Source organism: Bufo gargarizans, chromosome 5 (genome assembly GCF_014858855.1).
Source record: "Bufo gargarizans isolate SCDJY-AF-19 chromosome 5, ASM1485885v1, whole genome shotgun sequence".
Taxonomy (NCBI): domain Eukaryota; kingdom Metazoa; phylum Chordata; class Amphibia; order Anura; family Bufonidae; genus Bufo; species Bufo gargarizans.
The window spans coordinates 232,650,308-232,673,075 of NC_058084.1; the positions used below are offsets into that span (position 1 = coordinate 232,650,308).

The 22,768-nt window shown below is 42.0% G+C and overlaps 1 protein-coding gene across 2 annotated transcripts in view; it reads right to left on the reverse strand.

The window, feature by feature from the left end:
* The window catches only part of GALNT1 (polypeptide N-acetylgalactosaminyltransferase 1), a 554,146-nt gene that overhangs the window by 218,648 nt on the left and 312,730 nt on the right, over positions 1-22,768 (reverse strand). For both annotated transcript variants that reach the window (XM_044293081.1, XM_044293083.1), the window contains one exon: positions 14,040-14,210. In XM_044293081.1, the coding sequence (XP_044149016.1) occupies positions 14,040-14,210 (171 nt within the window). The remainder of the gene's footprint in view (positions 1-14,039; positions 14,211-22,768) is intronic.

Genomic DNA, 22,768 nt, shown 5'->3' on the forward strand with positions numbered 1-22,768 from the left:
ATTTGCAAGGACAGGTTAGTAGATACACCTCATTTTTTGTACCACAATGTAGATCTTGTTTGATGTTCCATATTTCGTTTGGGGCCTCTTTTGGTGTATTAAAAGACAACTCTTTGGTCCCATGGGTGATCATGGTGCAACATAGGCACTTTTTGAGTTGGCATTTCCGTATCCCTATCCTACTTGTATCCCGAGTGGTCCCTAATGGCAGGATCATTTTTTGTGTGTCTAGGACGGGGCAATTAGATTCTTCAGAGTTTGGGCCCTTCTGAATGTGAGAGACGGTCTTGGTAGGGAGTCCCTTAACATTGGATCTTTAAGAAGGATGCCCCAATGTTTATTTAAAATCTGTCTAATGTTTTTATGTTTAGCATTAAAACGGGTGATTAGGTTGTGTTGGTATTTATCATTGGTTGTAAGTTTCGGTCGGGTGGATTTAAGGGTGGCTTTTTGGTTTAGGGTGCATAGCTTTTTTGCGGTGGCGTTGATTAGTCCTTTCGGATAACCTTTTTCTTTGAATATGCTTTTGATGATCTCTAATCGTTCCCTCATTACTTGGTCGTTTGAGCAGTTTCTTCTGATCCTTTTCATTTGGCCAAGAACATGAGGATGCAGACATACACACCAAAAAACAAAAAAAAAGAGCTTGCGGCCGTCACACAACACACTCAATGAAAACGCCTAAATCCATCCCCTTCCACTAGCCCACCCAATACCAACGAAACCATCACACCAAAAACTAATGGAATCTTCAAGCTCTCTAAATATCCTCTGAAACAAGAATTACTATCACGCTTGAGCAAAGGCCTCTCTTTTTGCCCCACTTATTATCCAGACCCCTTTGAGTTATTTGTCGATCTCAATCAGTTCATCAGAAGACTAACCTTGAAAATACACTTTTCCATCAAAAACCTCACGGACGGGGACCATGATCTTTAAACCGTGAGGCCTCAAGTCCCGTTGAATCTGAAGAGGTTTGCATGGCCATTTCCAACAAACCACCCCCTGTACCTTCGAATCTAAAACCCAAATCTTCCTTTTACCCTCTAGGAAGCAGAGGCCCCCACTTAGAAACTTTTTTTAATTTAGTCCTTGAAGATTTTAAAACTCTAACAAAAGCTCAATCCAACATCCGTTAAATCTCAAAACCCATGAGAACAGAGCCCTGAAGGCCCTAAAGAGCAATAACGACATAATTATAAAGAATGCTGATAAGGGGAGGGTCGTTATTATGGACCGCAGCTATTACTTAGCAGAATCCAATAGAATCTTGCAGGACAACCACTACTACAGGACCATTTCAAGTGGCCCAACATCCATTTAAAAAAAAAATCTCCAGTCACTAATAGACGTTGGTTTCTCTTCTAGAATCATTAATAAAAAAGAGAAAGCATTCCACAGTAGCCTGTTTTTATTTTTTACCTAAGGTACACAAATCCATAAAAAATCCCCCAGGCAGACCAATCATATCTGGCATTGACTCCCTAAATAGGTCATTGAACTTCCCTCGTATCTTAGAGATTCCTCACATCTAGTCAGTATTCTAGATACGGTTCAATGGAAAACAAACTACCATTGGATAACATTAGATGTGAGCTCTTTGTACAGCAATATTCAACATGATTTAGGCCTCCAAGCAATCAAACATTTTTTATCCAAGGATCGTGAAATGCCCTCAGTCCAAAAGGATTTTATTCTAAAATCCATCCACTTCATCTTTCACCACTATTTTTTCACTTTTAATGAAAAATTCTACCTACAAACCAAGGGGATAGCAATGGGGACAAAATTTGCGTCCTCCGATGCCAATCTTTTTGTAGGCCTTTTTGAGGAAAAGCTAGGCCTCCTCTCCCATGATCAGATTATATTCTATAAAAGATACATCAATGACATCATACTGATCTGGGATGGAGGCGAGGAAGAATTAGTCAACTTCATCAAGGAGCTAAACACCAACAGTTGGGGCCTACAATTCAGCTCTGAAAATGACCCTCATGAAGCTATTTTTTTGGACATCCATATAAAAACCCTGTCAAACAAAATCACAACCCGAACGTATTTTAAAAAAGTTGATGCGAATAGCTATCTTGAATATTACAGCTGTCATCACTCCAAATGGAAAAACCACATTCCATTTGGCCAAATGAAAAGGATCAGAAGAAACTGCTCAAACGACCAAGTAATGAGGGAACAATTAGAGATCATCAAAAGCAGATTCAAAGAAAAAGGTTATCCGAAAGGACTAATCAACGCCACTGCAAAAAAGGTATGCACCCTAAACCAAAAAGCCACCCTTAAATCCACCCGACCGAAACTTACAACCAATGATAAATACCAACACAACCTAATCACCCGTTTTAATGCTAAACATAAAAACATTAGACAGATTTTAAATAAACATTGGGGCATCCTTCTTAAAGATCCAATCTTAAGGGACTCCCTACCAAGACAACCATCTTTCACATTCAGAAGGGCCCTAACTCTGAAGAATATCATTGCCCCGTCCTGTCCTAAACTAGAGACGCAAAAAATGATCCTGCCATTAGGGACCACTCGGGATACAAGTAAGATAGGGATACGGAAATGCCAACTCAAAAAGTGCCTATGTTGCACCATGATCACCCATGGAACCAAAGAGTTGTCTTTTAATACACCAAAAGAGGCCCTAAACGAAATATGGAACATCAAACAAGATCTACATTGTGTAGGATCCCTGATGTGCCTTTTAGAGAATAACAGTTTGTAACTGGTGGTAATTCTGTGGAAGAAAGTGGTGCTCTGTGCCTAGGTGCGGCGTCCCGCACTGTCCCTGGCTACAGAGATCACTTACCCTTCCCGGCGCTTGATCTCCTGGGTTCTCTCGTGATGGTCTGCTGTTCCTGGGAGGCTCCTGCGATCCAGTCCGGTTATCCAGAGACAGCGGCGTGCCTCATGTTACCAGGGACGCCGGGGGGGCGTGGTTCGCGCGTCTGGAGGATGACGTAGATGGACTCTCTCTCTCAAGCGCCTTCACAGTGTTCTCCCAACTCTATGTGAGTGGTGAGTGTTCCGGTAATCCTCAGCTTCCTTAAACGCGTTTCGGGACTCTATCCCTTCATCAGTAAGTGGAGGATTATTGCGGATGCTGTGATTTTTATAGGGCCGTGATTAACCTGTTTGTTAACCAATTATTGTCACCAATAAAGTTACTATCTTATCTTGGTTGATGTATTCATTGGTTAATTTATTTCAATGGGTGCATAAATATGTGGCTGGAGTAAAAGATGTATAGAGAAATCTTCTGGTTCTCAAAAATAATGATAAAGTGTTTGAATATGAAAATAAGGGTTAATTGTTTTATTACAATTTCATCCATTAGGTATTATTGTGTGAGTAGTTCATTGAGAAGTGGGTAATGAAAATTATATAAGATAATATATATGAAAAAGTTGAAAAATATAATAAAAATAAATGGAAAAATATGAGAAAATATATATTCAAGTACATATAGAAATATATATAATTGATGGTGATTCTTCCCATAGTAAAATGATTGATCTAGTTATTAAGGGCAATGTCATGATTATTCCCTATACTTCAGGAGGGACTTTCATATGTTCTATATGGTGTGAGAGAATACCTCGCCCAGTGTCGTTAGGTATAGGAGTGCACCACTACATATAATATAGCATCACAAATGAATTTCTATGTGGATCTTTTTAGTGGTGTATAGAACTTATAGATGGGGGTTTATGTATTTTTCTAGTTATACGTGATATCCCATGATGGGGGTTTACCGATTGTGAGCACGTACCAGGGATGAACCCATTAGATCACTGGTCCGTAGCATAAAAGACCCAGTGATTTTTGGGGTTAACATTCCTGTCTGTGTCAAAAAGAGGAGGATTCATTGTGTGAATATTAAAATCCCAGGTTGTGGATACATCTTCGGGATAGACCCATTGTATCACTGGTCCGAGGTATAAAAGACCCAGTGATTTTTGGGGTTAACTTTCCCATCTGTGTCAGAAAGCAGTGGTGAAAATATGGCTTAGAGGCAAGATTTGGTAGATCTAGAGGTATTTGTACATCTTTAGTTGTCAGCACAATCCCCTTTTTTTTAAACGCACAGTCGGAGGTATCCATTACATCACTGGTCCGTAATAAAGACCCAGTGAATATCCGGATTTGTTCTCTCTGTGTGTCTCCAAGGAAAGAGGACAGGGTACAAGGAGGCCTGAGTGAGTGAGTGAGTGAGTTCATAGTGTAAGATACCTTAGATACGGTAATGATGTCGGTATCATTAAGGCCCATAATTTGCGACATATGTGTTTATTGAGTCTTTGTTGATGGAGTGGTAGGTATCTACACATATGGGTAGTCTAGTCATTCAACTACTAGACTACCCATAAGTGTAGATACCTACCACTCCATCAACAAAGACTCAATAAACACATATGTCGCAAATTATGGGCCTTAATGATACCGACATCATTACCGTATCTAAGGTATCTTACACTATGAACTCACTCAGGCCTCCTTGTACCCTGTCCTCTTTCCTTGGAGACACACAGAGAACAAATCCGGATATTCACTGGGTCTTTATTACGGACCAGTGATGTAATGGATACCTCTGACTGTGCGTTTAAAAAAAAAGGGGATTGTGCTGACAACTAAAGATGTACAAATACCTCTAGATCTACCAAATCTTGCCTCTAAGCCATATTTTCACCACTGCTTTCTGACACAGATGGGAAAGTTAACCCCAAAAATCACTGGGTCTTTTATACCTCGGACCAGTGATACAATGGGTCTATCCCGCAGATGTATCCACAACCTGGGATTTTAATATTCACACAATGAATCCTCCTCTTTTTGACACAGACAGGAATGTTAACCCCAAAAATCACTGGGTCTTTTATGCTACGGACCAGTGATATAATGGGTTCATCCCTGGTACGTGCTCACAATCGGTAAACCCCCATCATGGGATATCACGTATAACTAGAAAAATACATAAACCCCCATCTATAAGTTCTATACACCACTAAAAAGATCCACATAGAAATTCATTTGTGATGCTATATTATATGTAGTGGTGCACTCCTATACCTAACGACACTGGGCGAGGTATTCTCTCACACCATATAGAACATATGAAAGTCCCTCCTGAAGTATAGGGAATAATCATGACATTGCCCTTAATAACTAGATCAATCATTTTACTATGGGAAGAATCACCATCAATTATATATATTTCTATATGTACTTGAATATATATTTTCTCATATTTTTCCATTTATTTTTATTATATTTTTCAACTTTTTCATATATATTATCTTATATAATTTTCATTACCCACTTCTCAATGAACTACTCACACAATAATACCTAATGGATGAAATTGTAATAAAACAATTAACCCTTATTTTCATATTCAAACACTTTATCATTATTTTTGAGAACCAGAAGATTTCTCTATACATCTTTTACTCCAGCCACATATTTATGCACCCATTGAAATAAATTAACCAATGAATACATCAACCAAGATAAGATAGTAACTTTATTGGTGACAATAATTGGTTAACAAACAGGTTAATCACGGCCCTATAAAAATCACAGCATCCGCAATAATCCTCCACTTACTGATGAAGGGATAGAGTCCCGAAACCCGTTTAAGGAAGCTGAGGATTACCGGAACACTCACCACTCACATAGAGTTGGGAGAACACTGTGAAGGCGCTTGAGAGAGAGAGAGTCCGTGATCACGTGACCATCTACGTCATCCTCCAGACGCGCGAACCACGCCCCCCGGCATCCCTGGTAACACGAGGCACGCCGCTGTCTCTGGAGAACCGGACTGGATCGCAGGAGCCTCCCAGGAACAGCAGACCATCACGAGAGAACCCAGGAGATCAAGCGCCGGGAAGGGTAAGTGATCTCTGTAGCCAGGGACAGTGCAGGACGCCGCACCTAGGCACAGAGCACCACTTTCTTCCACAGAATTACCACCAGTTACAAACTGTTATTCTCTAAAAGGCACATCAGGGATCCTACACAGAATGACAATCTAATTTTCACTAAGGGGCATCACTGGACAATAACCCTGTCTTAACAGTGGATTATCATCCTGTGGATCTTCAGTTATTTATATCCTGATCAGTGATTTTCATATGAAAGACTTTAAGGACATTTACCTTTTTTTAGACATCTTTTATACACATTTTTCTCTACATCCGAAAGATTTTATCTGCATCTGAAAAACTGTTAACCGCTTTCTTTCCCAATTTTCCACAAACATTTTTTATATATATATATTCAAAACATCTATTCACCATTTTTATATCCATATTTTTAGGGAAAATGTGCTAAAAAAAACTTACCACCACTCCAACATACCTCTATTAAAAAGGAACTACCAATAATTTTTTACCAGATCACACATATATTAAATTATCAATAAATAATACCTGTAACCAAATAAGAGTGTGCCTGCTTATCTCATATTCATTTTTAATCTCATATTTCTGACTGGGTGAGTCAGACCAAGCAGCTCTGCACCTCTACCATTTATCTGAGCAGTAGAGCCGTCTATTCCACTTCTCTATCAAGATCTACATTGTGGTACAAAAAATGTGGTTTATCCACTAACCTGTCCTTGCAAATTAAATTATGTGGGTAGAACAACACAAACAGTCAGGGAGAGAATGAACAAGCATCGCTCCAACATCAGATGATGTGTCCTAACCCACAGCGTATTCCCGCCATTACTGAAGTAGTTCAAGCCTTTTATTGTTTTAATATTGATGATTTTGGCATACAGCTCATGAAAACCCAAATTTCCTATCTAAAAAAATTAGCATATCATGAAAAGGTTCTCTAAATGAGCTATTAACCTAATCATCTGAATCAACTAATGAACTGTAAACACCTGCAAAAGATTCCTGAGGCTTTTAAAAACTCCCAGCCTGGTTCATTACTCAAAACCGCAATCATGGGTAAGACTGCCGACCTGACTGCTGTCCAGAAGGCCATCATTGACACCCTCAAGCAAGAGGGTAAGACACAGAAAGAGATTTCTGAACGAATAGGCTGTTCCCAGAGTGCTGTATCGAGGCACCTCAGTGGGAAGTCTGTGGGAAGGAAAAAGTGTGGCAGAAAACGCTGCACAATGAGAAGAGGTGACCGGACCCTGAGGAAGATTGTGGAGAAGGACCGATTCCAGACCTTGGGGGACCTGCGGAAGCAGTGGACTGAGTCTGGAGTAGAAACATCCAGAGCCACCGTGTACAGGCGTGTGCAGGAAATGGGCTACAGGTGCCACATTCCCCAGGTCAAGCCACTTTTGAACCAGAAACAGCGGCAGAAGCGCCTGACCTGGGCTACAGAGAAGAAGCACTGGACTGTTGCATGTCATTCGGAAATCAAGGTGCCAGAGTCTGGAGGAAGACTGGGGAGAGGGAAATGCCAAAATGCCTGAAGTCCAGTGTCAAGTACCCACAGTCAGTGATGGTCTGGGATGCCATGTCAGCTGCTTGTGTTGGTCCACTGTGTTTTATCAAGGGCAGGGTCAATGCAGCTAGCTATCAGGAGATTTTGGAGCACTTCATGCTTCCATCCGCTGAAAAGCTTTATGGAGATGAAGATTTCATTTTTCAGCACGACCTGGCACCTGCTCACAGTGCCAACACCACTGGTAAATGGTTTACTGACCATGATATTACTGTGCTCAATTGGCCTGCCAACTCTCCTGACCTGAACCCCATAGAGAATCTGTGGGATATTGGGAAGAGAAAGTTGAGAGACGCAAGACCCAAAACTCTGGATGAGCTTAAGGCCGCTATCGAAGCATCCTGGGCCTCCATAACACCTCAGCAGTGCCACAGGCTGATGGCCTCCATGCCACGCCGCATTGAAGCAGTCATTTCTGCAAAAGGATTCCCGACCAAGTATTGAGTGCAGAACTGAACATAATTATTTGAAGGTTGACTTTTTTATTTCGATGAAATATGCTAATTTTTTTAGATAGGAAATTTGGGGTTTTCATGAGCTGTATGCCAAAATCATCAATATTTAAACAATAAAAGGCTTGAACTACTTCAGTTGTGTGTAATGAATCTAAAATATATTAAAGTCTAATGTTTATCAGTACATTACAGAAAATAATGAACTTTATCACAATATGCTAATTTTTTTAGAAGGACCTGTATATACACATACATACACAAATGAAGGAAATGAAAAACAGTACGGTATTCCGAATAACATAGAAACAGAAAACAACCAGAAGAGAAAAAACGGGCAAATAAAAAAAAAAAAGCTATATGTATCACTATACCATCGATACGTCAATATGCACCAGCTATACATCTACATATAAACACATCCTCTATCAAAATACCTTTTTACCTTTGCCACATATTTCCTTTATTTATTTTTTAAGCATCTTATATATGTTTATTACTTTTAATATATCTAATCTTCTAGTGCACCTTTTGCAATATATTTTTTTCCGCCCTTTATTGAGCTCCACACGACTAAATGTTCAGGTTTTACATATATGTATTCATACGTGTTCTTTCAGAGACAAGAATATGTTCATGTTTTTAGAGATACTTACATACAGTTTGCCTTTTATTTTTTCGCCTATTTATTTTATTATCATTTTATTTTTTGTTTTGCCTTCTACACATACAGTTTGCCTTTATTTGTCCATGATTCCTGTATAATTCATGCAACTTTCCTTATCCTGTCCTCCACACTATGCACATTTTGTTGTGTAAGTACATGAGCTACATATGTACTAAGGAGGTGCCACATATTTTATTATATATAAAAACACGTTATTTATTTATTGACCCAAAAAAACACTCCCGGTTCAAGGGTAGTGGAGAATATATATTCATGTGATTTTTTTTTGTGTGTAATTTTTATTTTATATTTTTATTCTGTTATATCCCCAGATTTGTGCTAATTAATTGAACTTAGTCATCTGTGAAAAATCACACCCACCCCTTTCCTTCCCCCCCCCCGTCCTCCGTCCCCCTATATACAGAAATGTAGCCGAAACCCAACTATAACATCATCTCTTGTTTAGTCACCCTCAGACCATGTACTCTGATCATTACATATGCCCCCTATTATCACTTTAGATAACTCCACACTGTGACCCACACTATTTCAGAATGAACCTATTTGTATTCGATTCATATATGTTCCGATGCGCTCCACCATGGATTGCAAACCGGAACTAAACACCAAGTCGCTCTAAGCGTTCCATGCTTGAGCGCAGTCTGAAAATGACGTCACTTCCCTTCCGGCTCTGAGACCTAACTATCCATGTTCGGATGCATTCCACGCTGGAACGCAAACCGAAACTCACTCAAAATCTATGCCGGCCAACATGCGCTCCACTCTGGAACGCATACCGGAAGTGACATCACTTCCTCCCCCTCCCCCTTTTTGGTTCTTTTTACAGCCTTTTAGCGCTGTTTTACTATATAAATACTTGCTACCACATGTTATGTATTCATGCTCCCGATGAAGGGGATCCTTAGGCTACTTTCACACTAGCGTTGTTTTAATCCGGCGTTCAATTCCGACACTGGAACTGCCCACCGGATCCGGAAAAACGTGTGAAAACGGATTACATTTAAATCCTGATCAGGCTTTCGATCACAATGGAAAAATGCATTGGAAAAAACGGATCCGCCATTTATGGACTTTAACTTTTTTTTCACATTTTTCGGGTTTAACATGCAAAAGCCGGATCCGTTTTGACTGAACACACGGGGCCGGATCCGGCGTTAATGCAAGTCAATGGGAAAAAAGCCTGATCAGGCGTTCAGTCAAAGTGTTCAGGCTTTTTGGCCGGAGGTAAAAATACTGCATGCTACGTTTTTCTGAAAAGCCTGATCAGTCAAAAAGACTGAACAGAAGACATCCTGATGCATCCTGAAGGACTGACTCTCCATTCAGAATGCATTAGGATAAAACTGATCAGTTCTTTTCCGGATTTGAGCCCCTAGGACGGAACTCAGCGCCGGAAAAGAAAAACGCTAATGTGAAAGTACCCTTAGTGACCCCGAAACGCGTTGAGCCTACCCTTACCCTGTGCTAATAAAAAGGAAAATAACCAGACGTTCCATTTGTGACTGCCGTTTTTTCCGGACGATCTTATAAGCGACCCAGGCGCAGGAGGAAGCAGAGTGGGTGTTATGTGCTTTATCCCACCCTGCCCCTCCTGGGTGAAGTGAGTTTTTACTTGAAATTTATCTATGTTCTCACAGGGGTTTTTAATGCACTATTATTATTATCATTTTAAAAGATAAAATGCTTGGTTACACAAACATTGTGATTTTAAAATCGTGATTGGAACTACTCCATATTTAACCACTCATCTACAAGCAGCCAATTACTTCTGAGGCATTTGGCGCCGTATACAGTTTTTTTCCCCCTTTCTTTTGTGTTTTTATTCCTGTACCATGTCCACTTTAGGTTAACTATCTGGACATTATACCTGTGGCAGCCTACCACCTCCCTAGTAACTAAAAATACACCCGAGATATATCTGGGACTCTATATCATAAACTAACGGTCCTTTCTCCTTGGCGCCCTGCCTGGATATCCCAGACTCTTTACATCCCAAAGGAGTCTGTGACTACTCCCCTCTTCTTTTTTCCCATGTATCTCTGTCTTACAATAAGCAGACATGAAACCCTTCTCTCTTGCAGCAGTGATTATTACCGTATTTTTCGCCCTATAAGACGCACCGGCCGGAGGAAAATAAGAAAAAAAAATATTTTAAACCAAAAAGGTGTGCTTTTGGTGAGTTTTGAACTAATGGAGGTCTGTGTGTGACACTACTATGGGGGATCTGTGGATGGCACTGTTATGGAGGGGTGATCTGTGGATGGCACTGTTATGGAGGGGTGATCTGTGGATGGCACTGTTATGGAGGGGTGATCTGTGGATGCCACTGTTATGGAGGGGTGATCTGTGGATGCCACTGTTATGGAGGGGTGATCTGTGGATGGCACTGTTATGGAGGGGTGATCTGTGGATGGCACTGTTATGGAGGGGTGATCTCTGGATGGCACTGTTATGGAGGGGTGATCTGTGGATGGCACTGTTATGGAGGGGTGATCTGTGGATGACACTTATGGGGGGGTGATCTATGGATGGCACTGTTATGGGGGGGTGATCTATGGATGGCACTGTTATGGGGGTGATCTGTTGATGGCACTGTTATGGGGGGTGATCTGTGGATGGCACTGTTATGGGGGGGTGATCTATGGATGGCACTGTTATGGAGGGTGATCTATGGATGGCACTGTTATGGGGGGGTGATCTGTGGATGGCACTGTTATGGGGGGTAGATCTGTGGATGGCACTGCTACTTTATATATGTGTCACCCACAGACCCCCCACCCCATAACAGTGCCATCCACATATCCCCCCCCCCATAATAGTGGCATCCACAGATGCCCTAATATACCGTAGCTAAACCTTTGGGAGGGAACAGTGGCAAGCAAATGGGCGGGGCCGGTGCGGTCACTGTACTCCAGGCCCGCCGCTCACTCACTGCTTTATTGCCTAAACCTTTTATAATAATAACTTTGATTGAAGTTCCGATCCCCAGCCCCATCTTTACTACTTACCAAATGTCCTGTAGCAGGCAGAGCAGGGCGGACGGCCGGCAGTAACTCACTGATGTCACGTTTATGAATGAAGTAGGCGGTGCAGGCACATGACATCAGTGAGTTACGGCCGGACGTCCTGCTCTGCCTGCTACAGGACATTTAGTAAGTAGTACAGATGGGGCTGGGGAATCGGAACTTCAATCAAAGTTATTATTATAAAAGGTTTAGGCAATAAAGCAACGAGTGAACGGCAGGGGAAGAGTGCAGTGACCGCACCGGCCCTGCCGCATTTGCATGACACCGGCCCCTCCTCCCTCCCCCTGATGCATCGCAGACTGGCAGCATTCGCCCCTTAAGATGAGGGGGGAGGGGGGGGAGTGCATCTTATGGGGCGAAAAATACAGCATGTAAGCTTTGGCCTGCAGCCACTAGTCTACAGCATTTGACACATTTCATATACAGACTTCTTGGTCTATGTGTCTGGGGGGGTCTATGACATGGTATATATCACATCATCAATCTCTACACACTGGAAGAGAATTACCCTTCTAGCTTAAAAGGTAAAAGGGGCGATCCGAGACTTGGATATTGAAGACCTATCTAAAGGATAGGTCATCAATATCAAATAGATGGGTGTCCAACACAGATACAGAAGCAGAAGGCTCTTTCCACTGTGTAGTGGCTGTGATGGTGTACTGCACCCAGCTCCTCTCCAAGTGAATGGGAGACAAGCTGCAGTATGCAGGCACTGGAAACTACAAAAATTAATCAGCCAAATCCAATACAATGCTGACTCTGGGCATTCAGGACAATGCCTGAAACGCATAAAAAAAAATAAAAAATAATAATAATAAAAAAAAAAAAAAAACACCTGAGCATAGGCTTTTTTGGCCAAACAGTATGTCTGAAAAGTTTTTTTTATGGCTTTCTGTACATTGTGCATTTACTGTATATAGGAAATTATGCACCCCCTGTGATGTCATTTCCTCTCAAAGCAGTATGGTAAATTTACATTTGTACAAATAGGAGAAAAAACAACACCTGTGACATGCTGAGAAAAGTATTGTCTTCTAATTTTGCATATGTGTTAAAGTTATTTCATATGTGCATAAAATGTTACTGCATGATGGAGCATATTTGGTATAATTATACTCCATATAATTTAAGCCACTATTCCCATTTCAATAACTGTCAATATACAAAGCATATCTGGATTCATTGAATGCAAAGTAGGGTTGTCACAATACCAAACTTTTGATTCGATCTCGATACCATAAAAAAGTACTGCGATACTCAATACCATGCAAAAATTCCGGCTCATAATCGAACAGTCCTATCCTATTTTTGGGGGGACAAGGTGATAAAAAAAAATTGTGAATCGCGCAGTTTTTATAAAAAAAAAAAAAAAATGCTGTTCCGGCGTTCACTGCATAGGAGATATATTTTTATATTTTAATAGTTCGGACTTGGCGATATTTGAACGTGGCAATATGTAATATGTTTATTTATTGTTTATCTATTTTATATGTAAAATTGGGAAAGGGGGTGATTTATACTTAATATTATTTTTAAAAATGTAATAACTATTTCCCCACTTAAGGGGTTAGAACCTGGTATCTTTTAATCCCTTGTCCTATTCACCCTAATAGAGCTCTATTAGGGTGAATAGGATATTACACTGTCCCTGCTGCCCTGTGCTTTGTGCACACAGCAGCAGGGAGCTTACCATGGCAGACAGGGCTTCAGTAGCGTCCTGGCTGCCATGGTTACCGATCGGAGTCCCGTAATTACACTGCTGGGTTTCAGATCAGAACTGCCACTGCACCACCAATAAAGGGGGGGGGGATCCTGTGGCCACTGCGCCACCAATGTTTTTAATACTGGGGTTGGGGGCACTGCGCCACCAACTAAGATAAGTAAACCACTAATACAAACAAAGGGGGCGGGTGCACGCGGCAGAATTACATAGCCGGCACCCTCTATGACAGGGATCTGTGATCAGCGGCAGTTAACCCCTCATGTGCCGCGGATTGCAGCGCCTTGTTATAGAGCTATGTGATTCTGTCGCCGGCAACCGCCCCCTGTATTTGTATCAATGTTTAGTTATCTTCATTGGTGGCACAGTGGACACAACCCATCCCCTCTCTCCCGCCATTGGTGGCAGCGGCAGCAGCACAGTGGGGAGGGAGAGAGACACTCCTTCTCTACTGTGCTGCTGAGGGAACATGGCGTGCACTGAGAGCAGCGCACGCCATGTTCTCAGATACTAGGCTGCGCAGCCTAGTATCAGTAAAAGGCAAGTCCCGATATCGAATTGATACCGATGCAAAATGTATTGGGTATTGATACTTTGGTACCCAGTGCAACTCTAATGCAAAGCAGAACCAAATCAACTAAATCAATCCACCACCTCACCTAACAGGGAGAGTTCGATCTCCTCTCCTCCGATCCATTTCTCGTTGGGGAACAGGGTACCATCTGAAATTCAATTTCCAGTTGAAACCACCATAGGTCATGTCCGAACCTGCCATGTACTCAAATGTATCATCACTAATGACATCAATGATGGGACAAACCACAGTCCTCCTGTGTAAACAGAAAAACATTAGAAATTTTAGAGACATAGTGGATAAATAAATCAATTAATGAAATACCCCTCTGCTTGCATGACAAGCCACAATGCACCAGATAGCAAATAGACCACCAAAAACTGAAAAGGTTCTAGACTTAAGCCAAAAATGTAAATACCATCTTTATTATGAAATTACATTATAAACAAATGACCAGGGGCACACTAAGAAGTTAAAGTGGCCCTGGAAAAACACTAAAAGTTGCCCTATGTTGTAGGAGGGTCACAATTTATAGAAGGTGGGACAGGGTGGCAAGGCCATCAGTACCGTAGTGCAGGACAAAATACCACCCCAGCAGAACCAAATACCAAAGTCCAGCACAATATACATACTTCCGCCCCACTGGCGGATCCAGGTCAATTAACCCCCCCCCTCCGAGAATATAGTAATATAGTGAGAGAGCTCCATTCGCCTGTTGTGGCCCCATTACTTTCCCCTGCGCTGTATGGTAATTGCTACTATCGGAACACCATGGAGGAGTCTGCCCTGTTTCTCCCTGGGAGAAGCGCTGTCCAATCTGTCCAGACTCCTTCCTGGTGTTCCGATAGTAGCAATTACCATACAGCTGTTTGAGAAGGTAACGGGGCCACAGCGGACGAACGGAGCAGCGCCCAGGGATAACAGTAAGTGCAGTGAGATCCCTGGGCACCGCGCTACATAAACACATCGTTATCTTACAATGTTTGCACCCATGAAAGATCCTCTTTAATAAGTTTTTTAGGGCCCCTTCACATAGACTGGCGCTGCGGCGACATTGGTGGCCCGCCCTGTCTCTTACACTCCCCCCAATGCATCTTACTGTCAGCCAGCCAGCATCAAGACGGTACAACCCGGCGCCGTTCTAATTAGGCCCGCCCACCAAGTTCCAGGCCCATGAACTAGAAGTCTGGAACAGCGGAGCGCCAAGCGGGAGTCAGTACAGGGATGGGACCACACCTCAGGGGTTGCGGACAACTGCGGTGGTGCCAATGACAGTCTGACAGACTGTGCCCCTCCCGAGACCAGGCTCTGGATCCGCCACTGTTCCGCCCACTCCACAGTATGAAGCTGTTCCCGATGCTCCTACATTAATTAATGCTGAGAGCATCAGATCTTTATGTACCTTGCTGACGGCTAAGAGGAAGGGATTAAGTGGCCCCTGGGCATCAGCCCACTGGGTTATTTCTCTGTAGTGTATAAGGCCAATCCACCCTCACTCTATTCTGTGATTTCAATCCACCCATGCACATGGCTTGCACAAAAGAGGCAATACATGATTAAAATCCACAGCGGGTGAACCCACAACCGTCATATACATACACAGCCTGTGTAAATCCAATTAGTACATAGATCACAATAGCAATGGCTATTATAATTTGCAAGAAGCACAAAGTGTACAGGTACATCAAGTACTCAAAGGCAGAGCTTACTCACCAAACTTGACTCACTTTTTCGCCAACTGCTTTGTCTGAAGGTCTTCCAAGTTTAATTAATTGCTGGCTACATGTGGTATATGTAAGTAAATCATCTGAACAATATCATTGGCTTTTGGTCATTTAAATATCTGCAGTTCTGACCACCAAGCTCTGCCTTTGAGTATAATACGTACCTGTACATATTGTGCTTCTTACACATTGTTATTGGTGTTGCCTTGTGATCTATGTACTAACTGGCTTTGCACAGGTTGTGTATGTATTGTTGTTGCTGGCCCACCCCTTGTGAATTTTTATCATGTTTTGGCTCTTTTGAGTGATTCATGTGTTTTTGACGTAATTTCATAATAAAGATGGTACAGTCCTGATCAAAAGACCACTTGAAAAATGGCAAAAAATCACATTTTACATTGTTGGATCTTAACAAGGTTCCAAGTAGAGCTTTAACATGCAACAAGAAGAAAATGGGAGTGAGACAAAACATTTTTTGAGCATTCAATTAATTGAAAATAACGATTAAACTGAAACAGGCAGTTTTTCAGCTGATCCAAATTTTAGGACCACATGCCTTTAAAAGGCCAAATCTGTACAAAGATGTGGATTCATTGTCAGGTAGTCACATGTTGTGATGGCAAGGGCATAAAAACTCTCCTTTTTGAACGTGGTCGGGTTGTTGAAATGCATAAACAGGGTCTCACAGCGCGCCATCGCTGCTGAGGTGGGACGCAGCAAGACAGTCATTTGGAATTTCTTAAATGATCCTGAGGGTTATGGAACAAAAAAGTCAAGTGGAAGACCCCAAAAAATTTCATCAGCACTGAGCCGGCGAATCCAATTGGCTGTCCGTCAAGACACTGGACGATCCTCAACCCAAATTAAGGCCCTTACTGGTGCTGACTGTAGCCCCATAACCATCAGATGGCCTCTGAGACTTTAGGGCTTCAAAAACAAAAAACGTCTTCAAAGACCTCGTCTCCTTGAACACCACAGAACTGTTTGTTTGGACTTTGCAAGAGAGCACCAAACATGGGACATTTAAAGGTGGAAGAAAGTTTTATTCTCTGATGAGAAAAAAATGTAACCTTGATGGTCCCGATTGTTTCCAATGTTACTGGCATGACAAGCAGATCCCACCTGAGATGTTTTCTATGCCACAGTGGAGGGGGCTCCATAATGATCTGGGGTGCTTTTTCCTTCAGTGGAACAATGGAGCTTCCGGAAGTGCAGGGGCGTCAAACGGCCACTGGCTATGTCCAGATGTTGCAGAGAGCATTCCTCATGACTTAGGGCCCTCATCTGTGTGGTAACGACTGGGTTTTTCAACAGGACAACGCTACAGTACACAATGCCCGCAGGACAAGGGACTTCTTCCAGGAGAATAACATAACTCTTTTGGCCCATCCTGCGCGTTCCCCTGAGAACCTTTGGGGATGGATGGCAATGGAAGTTAACAAAAATGGACAACAGTTCCAGACAGTAGATGGCCTTCGTGCGTCCGTCTTCACCACTTGGAGAAATGTTCCCACTCACCTCATAGAAACGCTTGCATCAAGCATGCCGAAGTGGAAGTGATAAACAATAACGGCGGAGCTACTCATTACTGAGTTCATGTTTGGAAGTTGGATTTCTGTTTTTTTGGGGGAGGGGGGGGGGGTTTGGAGGTGTGGTCCTAAACTTTTGTTCAGCTGAAAAACAGCCTGTTTCAGTTTATTCGTTGTTTTCATTAAACTGAATGCTCAAAAAATGTTTTGTCTCACTTCCATTTCTTCTTGTTGCATGGTGAAGCTCTACTTGGAACCTTGTAAAGATCCAGCCATGCTAAATATGATTTTTTGCCATTTTTCAAGTGGTCTTAAACTTTTGATCAGGACTGTATTTTAACTTTGATTTATTTGATTTAGCACCTCCCTATACACCTCATCACATATAATTAAAAATTTAGCATAGCGACCAAGCTATTTACTGAAATCTATCTGTGTAGCCTCACCTGCTCACCTGGTGTTTTTTTCTTATTCCTTTGTCGAGCTCACTGAGATGGCTGCACATGCCCAGTTTCATCATTCCTTTTTTAAATCAGTTTATTTTTATTGAAATAAACATTATCACATGAACATCAAAAAGGAGTTCTTAGTTTTTTGTACAGTTGAAAATAAGTTCAACAAGATAGTGGTGTACGCAGACACCTAAGACAATAATGGGAAGTCAAAGTTTATATGAACAATACAGCATTGAAATGATCAAAGTACCGTAACATTGTATTCAATAACACAATAACACCCACCCCTTCCCAACTTGAGAAGAGAGACAGCAATGTCTGTAAATTTAAGGACACACACACGTTTGGGCATCAAGACAGTTCTGTCTAGATATGATGGCTCAGCCGTTCAAACATTACACAGTAACTATGTAGATCCCCTGAAGAGGGAGTGTAAGAAGGACATTTGTATTGTACCCGTATACAATCTTGAACGCCTGTGAAGGGTTGGCTGACTCAACCCACCCTTGCAATAAAGATAAGAACTTATTTGGACAATGTCGTTTAGCATATACTCCCCTTTCTAATCTCATGATTACATTCATCCCATTAACAAACTCTTGCCTTGTGGACAGAGCCTCTCATATCCAGTGTTTAGCCATCAGTACCCTTGCCTGGAATAGGAGTATATGAATACAAAAGGAGTTCCTGTCCCGGAAAATCCAGTAGCCCCAGTATACAGACCCTAGGGTCATCAGGAAAACGTATGTGAGTTGCCGTCACTATAATACTTCTGACATCCTCCCAATAGGATCGCAGCCGCGGGCAGCTCCAAATCATATGGAGTAATGTCGCATCATCTTCCCCACATGGGCACTTTGAATCTGAACGCACACCAATCCTGAATAGAAATTGTGGGGTTCTATATACTCGATGGATAAGGTACAGTTGTGATAGTCGCTGCGATTCACTAACCGTCAAAGAGGGAGTAAGGGCCAGAATATCTGTCCATTGTTCCTGGGACAACACTTCAAGATCCTTTTCCCACTGGACCTTTGCCCTAATGGTAGTAGAAGAGGAGGAAGTATCAATAATATGTCAATATAACAAAGATATGAGGCCTTTAGTGGAGGAGTAATTTAATAAACGCTTAACTACAGGGGGAAGAGTCAAAAATCCGCACTCCCTTGGGAAATTGTGTTTGAAACGCATGCCTCAATTGTAAATACTGGGGGGGAAAAAAATTGTTGGGTAAGCTAAACTCCTCCTGAAACTGCATAAAGGATTTAAAAACTCCATCTAATTGAAGTTGTCCGAAGAACAATAGACCCATCCTTTCCCATGGAGAAAAACCTTCCATACGAAATATCTCAGACATTTGAGGGTTACGCCATAAAGGGGTAGCATCACAAAAGCCAGTAATACCTATCATATTTTAAAATTTAGACCATACTTTGGTCACCAGGGACAAAGTGGGATGTGTAGCTGACCGGGAGGAACCTAATTCCACAGTGGCAATCGGAGCCCTTTGTTTTGTAATAGATGAAATAATAGCAGCCTAAGAATCCAGCTCATCAGTCTGAAGCCACCCTTTAAAATGTTGCAGCTGGGCAGCTATGAAATAGAACCATGGATTTGGTGAAGATAAACCACCCCTCTTTTTACTTTTTTGAAGCGTTGCAATACTTATCCTTGGTTGCTTTTTCCTCCAAATTAGGGACCTAAAAATCCCCTGTGTTTTAAAAAACAGCCTTTGTGGGATCCAGACTGGAGAATTATGGAAAAGATACAACTGAGGCATAAGTACAATTTTTATGAGATTACTGCGACCAAAAACTGATAAAGGCAATTTACACCAAATATTAGATTTAGTGACAAATTTGGCAATCAGTGGTTCTATATTCAACTTAATATAGTCCGTCAGAGATGAAGTCACCATCACCCCTAGATATTTAAATCTGTCAGTCACTTGTAAAGTACCCCTTGAAAAAGCTTAACACGAAACGTGCGTTGGGGAGTGGACCGGTGGTGCTCCTGTGTGGTATACTAGGTCGGTTGGTCAGTATTTTCTATGTGCCTATTACATTTTTGGTTGCCCTATTGCCTCAGTTAGCCGTTGGTGTGTGTATTTTCACCTCCAATTTTGGTATCTGTTGTACAAATATGCATATGGATTCCTTTATATTATGTAGTTCTGAGCCATAGTGGTTTGGTGACCAATCAGGATTATTGCACTTGCACTTTATAAACACATACCAGCAGTCCACCATCGGTCCTCTTTGTTTTTAATACTTTTATGTATTGACCTGTGTTAAATGTTTTTTGTGATCTGTGCCAATTATGTCTTGTTGTGATTTTCTAATAAAATTATGTTATTTTTTTGATTACCTCAGTATTATAAGTGTTTGTGTACTTAATTGACCCACTCCTCTTGGTTGGTTCATGATACAGTTAGGGGTGGGCCCTGGACTTTATTCTGGGCTATATATAGGTTACTTGTAAAGGTAGACCTCCAATATCTAATGAGGCTGGAAGTGGATCTAGTGGAATTGTGAACTTATCCCAGTTAATGGTGAGTCTGGAATAAGTCCCAAATGTATTTGGGACTTATTCTATTTCCTGAATTATGGAATCTGCAGGTCTCCCACACATAATAACAGGTCGTCCGCGTACAACGAAACTCTCTCTTCCCGATGACCCACCTGAAAACCCTGCCAGTGTATCGATGTACACAGAAAACAAGCAAGAGGTTCAATGGCGATTGTGAATAGCAAGGGTGACAAGGGACATCCCTGCAGAGTACCTCTATGTAGAGGGAAATATCCAGATAGCAACCCGTTCGTCCTAATTCTTGCAACTGGGCAATGATATAATAACCGTATCCAGGAAATAAAACTCTTACGAAAACCCATAGCTGCTAGGACCTCTCATAAATAACTCCATTCTATACTGTCGAAGGCATTAGCAGCGTCCAAGGACACCACAGCCCAGCAGCCCCCTGTAGTGTACCAGTCTTTGTGTATTGAGAAACAATCTCCTTAGATTAACGGCTGTACTTCTATCCGGCATAAACCCAGATTGGTCTTTGTGTATTAACGGCCATATGAACCTTATTTAGCCTATTGCCCAGTACTTTAGCTCGTATTTTGACATCATGTGGTAATAGAGAAATGGGTCTATAAGATTCGGGTTGATTTAAATCCTTATTTGGCTTTGGGATCACTACCACTATAGCTTCGCGCATAGATGCAGGCAGAATACCAACCTGCAAGGCTTCATTGAACGTATTTAATAGGTGAGGGAGAAGACACTCCCTATATCTCAAAGAATTCCGCCGGAAGCCCATCTGACCCTGGATCCTCCTTATTTACTGCTATTCTAGAGGAGTACAACTCCCTATAAAAGCCATGGAATACATTTAGTACAATATCCTCAACAGAAAGATCTCCGTCAGGAGTCTGTATTGTTGTCATTCTAGAAGGACCTTCTTGTGAACGAATCACCCTCGCCAATAAACTACTCGTACTCTCACCTGCCTCAAATTTTTTTTTGTTATAGCTAATAAGCGATTTTTTCTACATGTAGTAAATGCTCATTGAGCCTAGCTTGCGCATCCTTCCACTTGGCCTCCACATGTGGGGGTGGGGCCCCTATGAACCTGCATTCCCATGTCTGCATCTCTAGGTGCATGGCCTTAGTTAGTGCTCTAGATTTAGATTTGCGTCTCTGGATCCTATGAATAAAGAGGCCCCGTACAAACGTCTTCATGGCATCCCAAACCGAATTTAGAGACGTAGACCCTACGTTGTTATCAAAGAATTCCACAATAATACATAAGAAGAGGCCTCCAGAGACCCAATAGGCAAATCTATCCTGGACAGGGAGGAGTGGGAGGCAGAGAAGCATGAAAATTGTCTCTCCATTGGAAATTTAATCCTCCAGAGATCCTATAAATCCACCTTCCTCAATAGTCTTGCCAATGAGGTCTCTCCAGAAGGTGCCGGGGCCTGGGACGACGAAAACCTGTCCAATTCAGGATCAAGACGATTATTAAAATCACCTACCAACAAAATACCACACTGATCACATGACTGTGACATCACCCCAGGTCCTTCAGCTCTGGCAGTGCAGCTGATACTGGGCAGGTCCTGGTGGGTAATCAGGGCTCTTGTCCTCTCTGGTGTCAGCCATTCCTCCAGCCTGCAGTTTTGATCATCCATATGTGAGAAACTACCTTCTCTGCATTGGCACGGACCCCCCAGACTTGAGAAAGAGCTATAATTACTCCGAAATGCGTTGTCGCTTACTATTTAATAGCAAAATAAAAAAGTTTAAAACAACATCGAATTAAGTCATGTTGCGACAAGAAGGTATCCCATCTGTACTGTATTTAGTACATATCCCCCCATTGAGAGGTACCGGCAGCACCGACCTATCGCCAACAAGAGTATTGTGCCCTTTTGATGCACAACATCAAAAGGTGAGCACAATAAATTGGCGACCACCCCTCTTTTTTTGCTCTCTTTTATACCTTTTCCTACTACTCTATGAGCGCCTCTCCCTTTCTCGCCACACGTACCCTACCAACAAAATAGGAATCTGTGGGTTATAAGAGATCCAGTCCAAAATCTCCTTGATTGCCACAGTGGAATACGGAGGTGGAACATAAACAGCTATCAACATGAACTGTACCCTGAAAATAGTACAGTGCAGGCAAACATAACGCCCCTCTGTGTCTAGTTTACTAGAATGACATACTAATTTGATGGCACTATGAACCAGAATGCTAACCCCTCTAGCTTGTGAAGAGAAGGTAGAATGAAATCCAGGGCTTAGCAAGCAGTCTGTGGTGCTGGCGTGACAAATGGGTCTCAGTAAGACATAAAATGGCTGGTTGATAAGGTTGAACAGCTGCAAAGACCGCCTGACGCTTGATTGGACTACCCAAGCCTCTAACATTCCACGCTATTAGAGCGAAAGGATAATAAGTAATCCGTCCATCCAAAGCCCATCGCCCAACAGTATTATATTAAAAAATGTTGTGTCTCTGCTCAGATAATTCCCCCCCCCAAAAAAACATAAAAGAGTAAAATCTACAAAAAGGGACGCTCTCAGTAGTCCCAACGG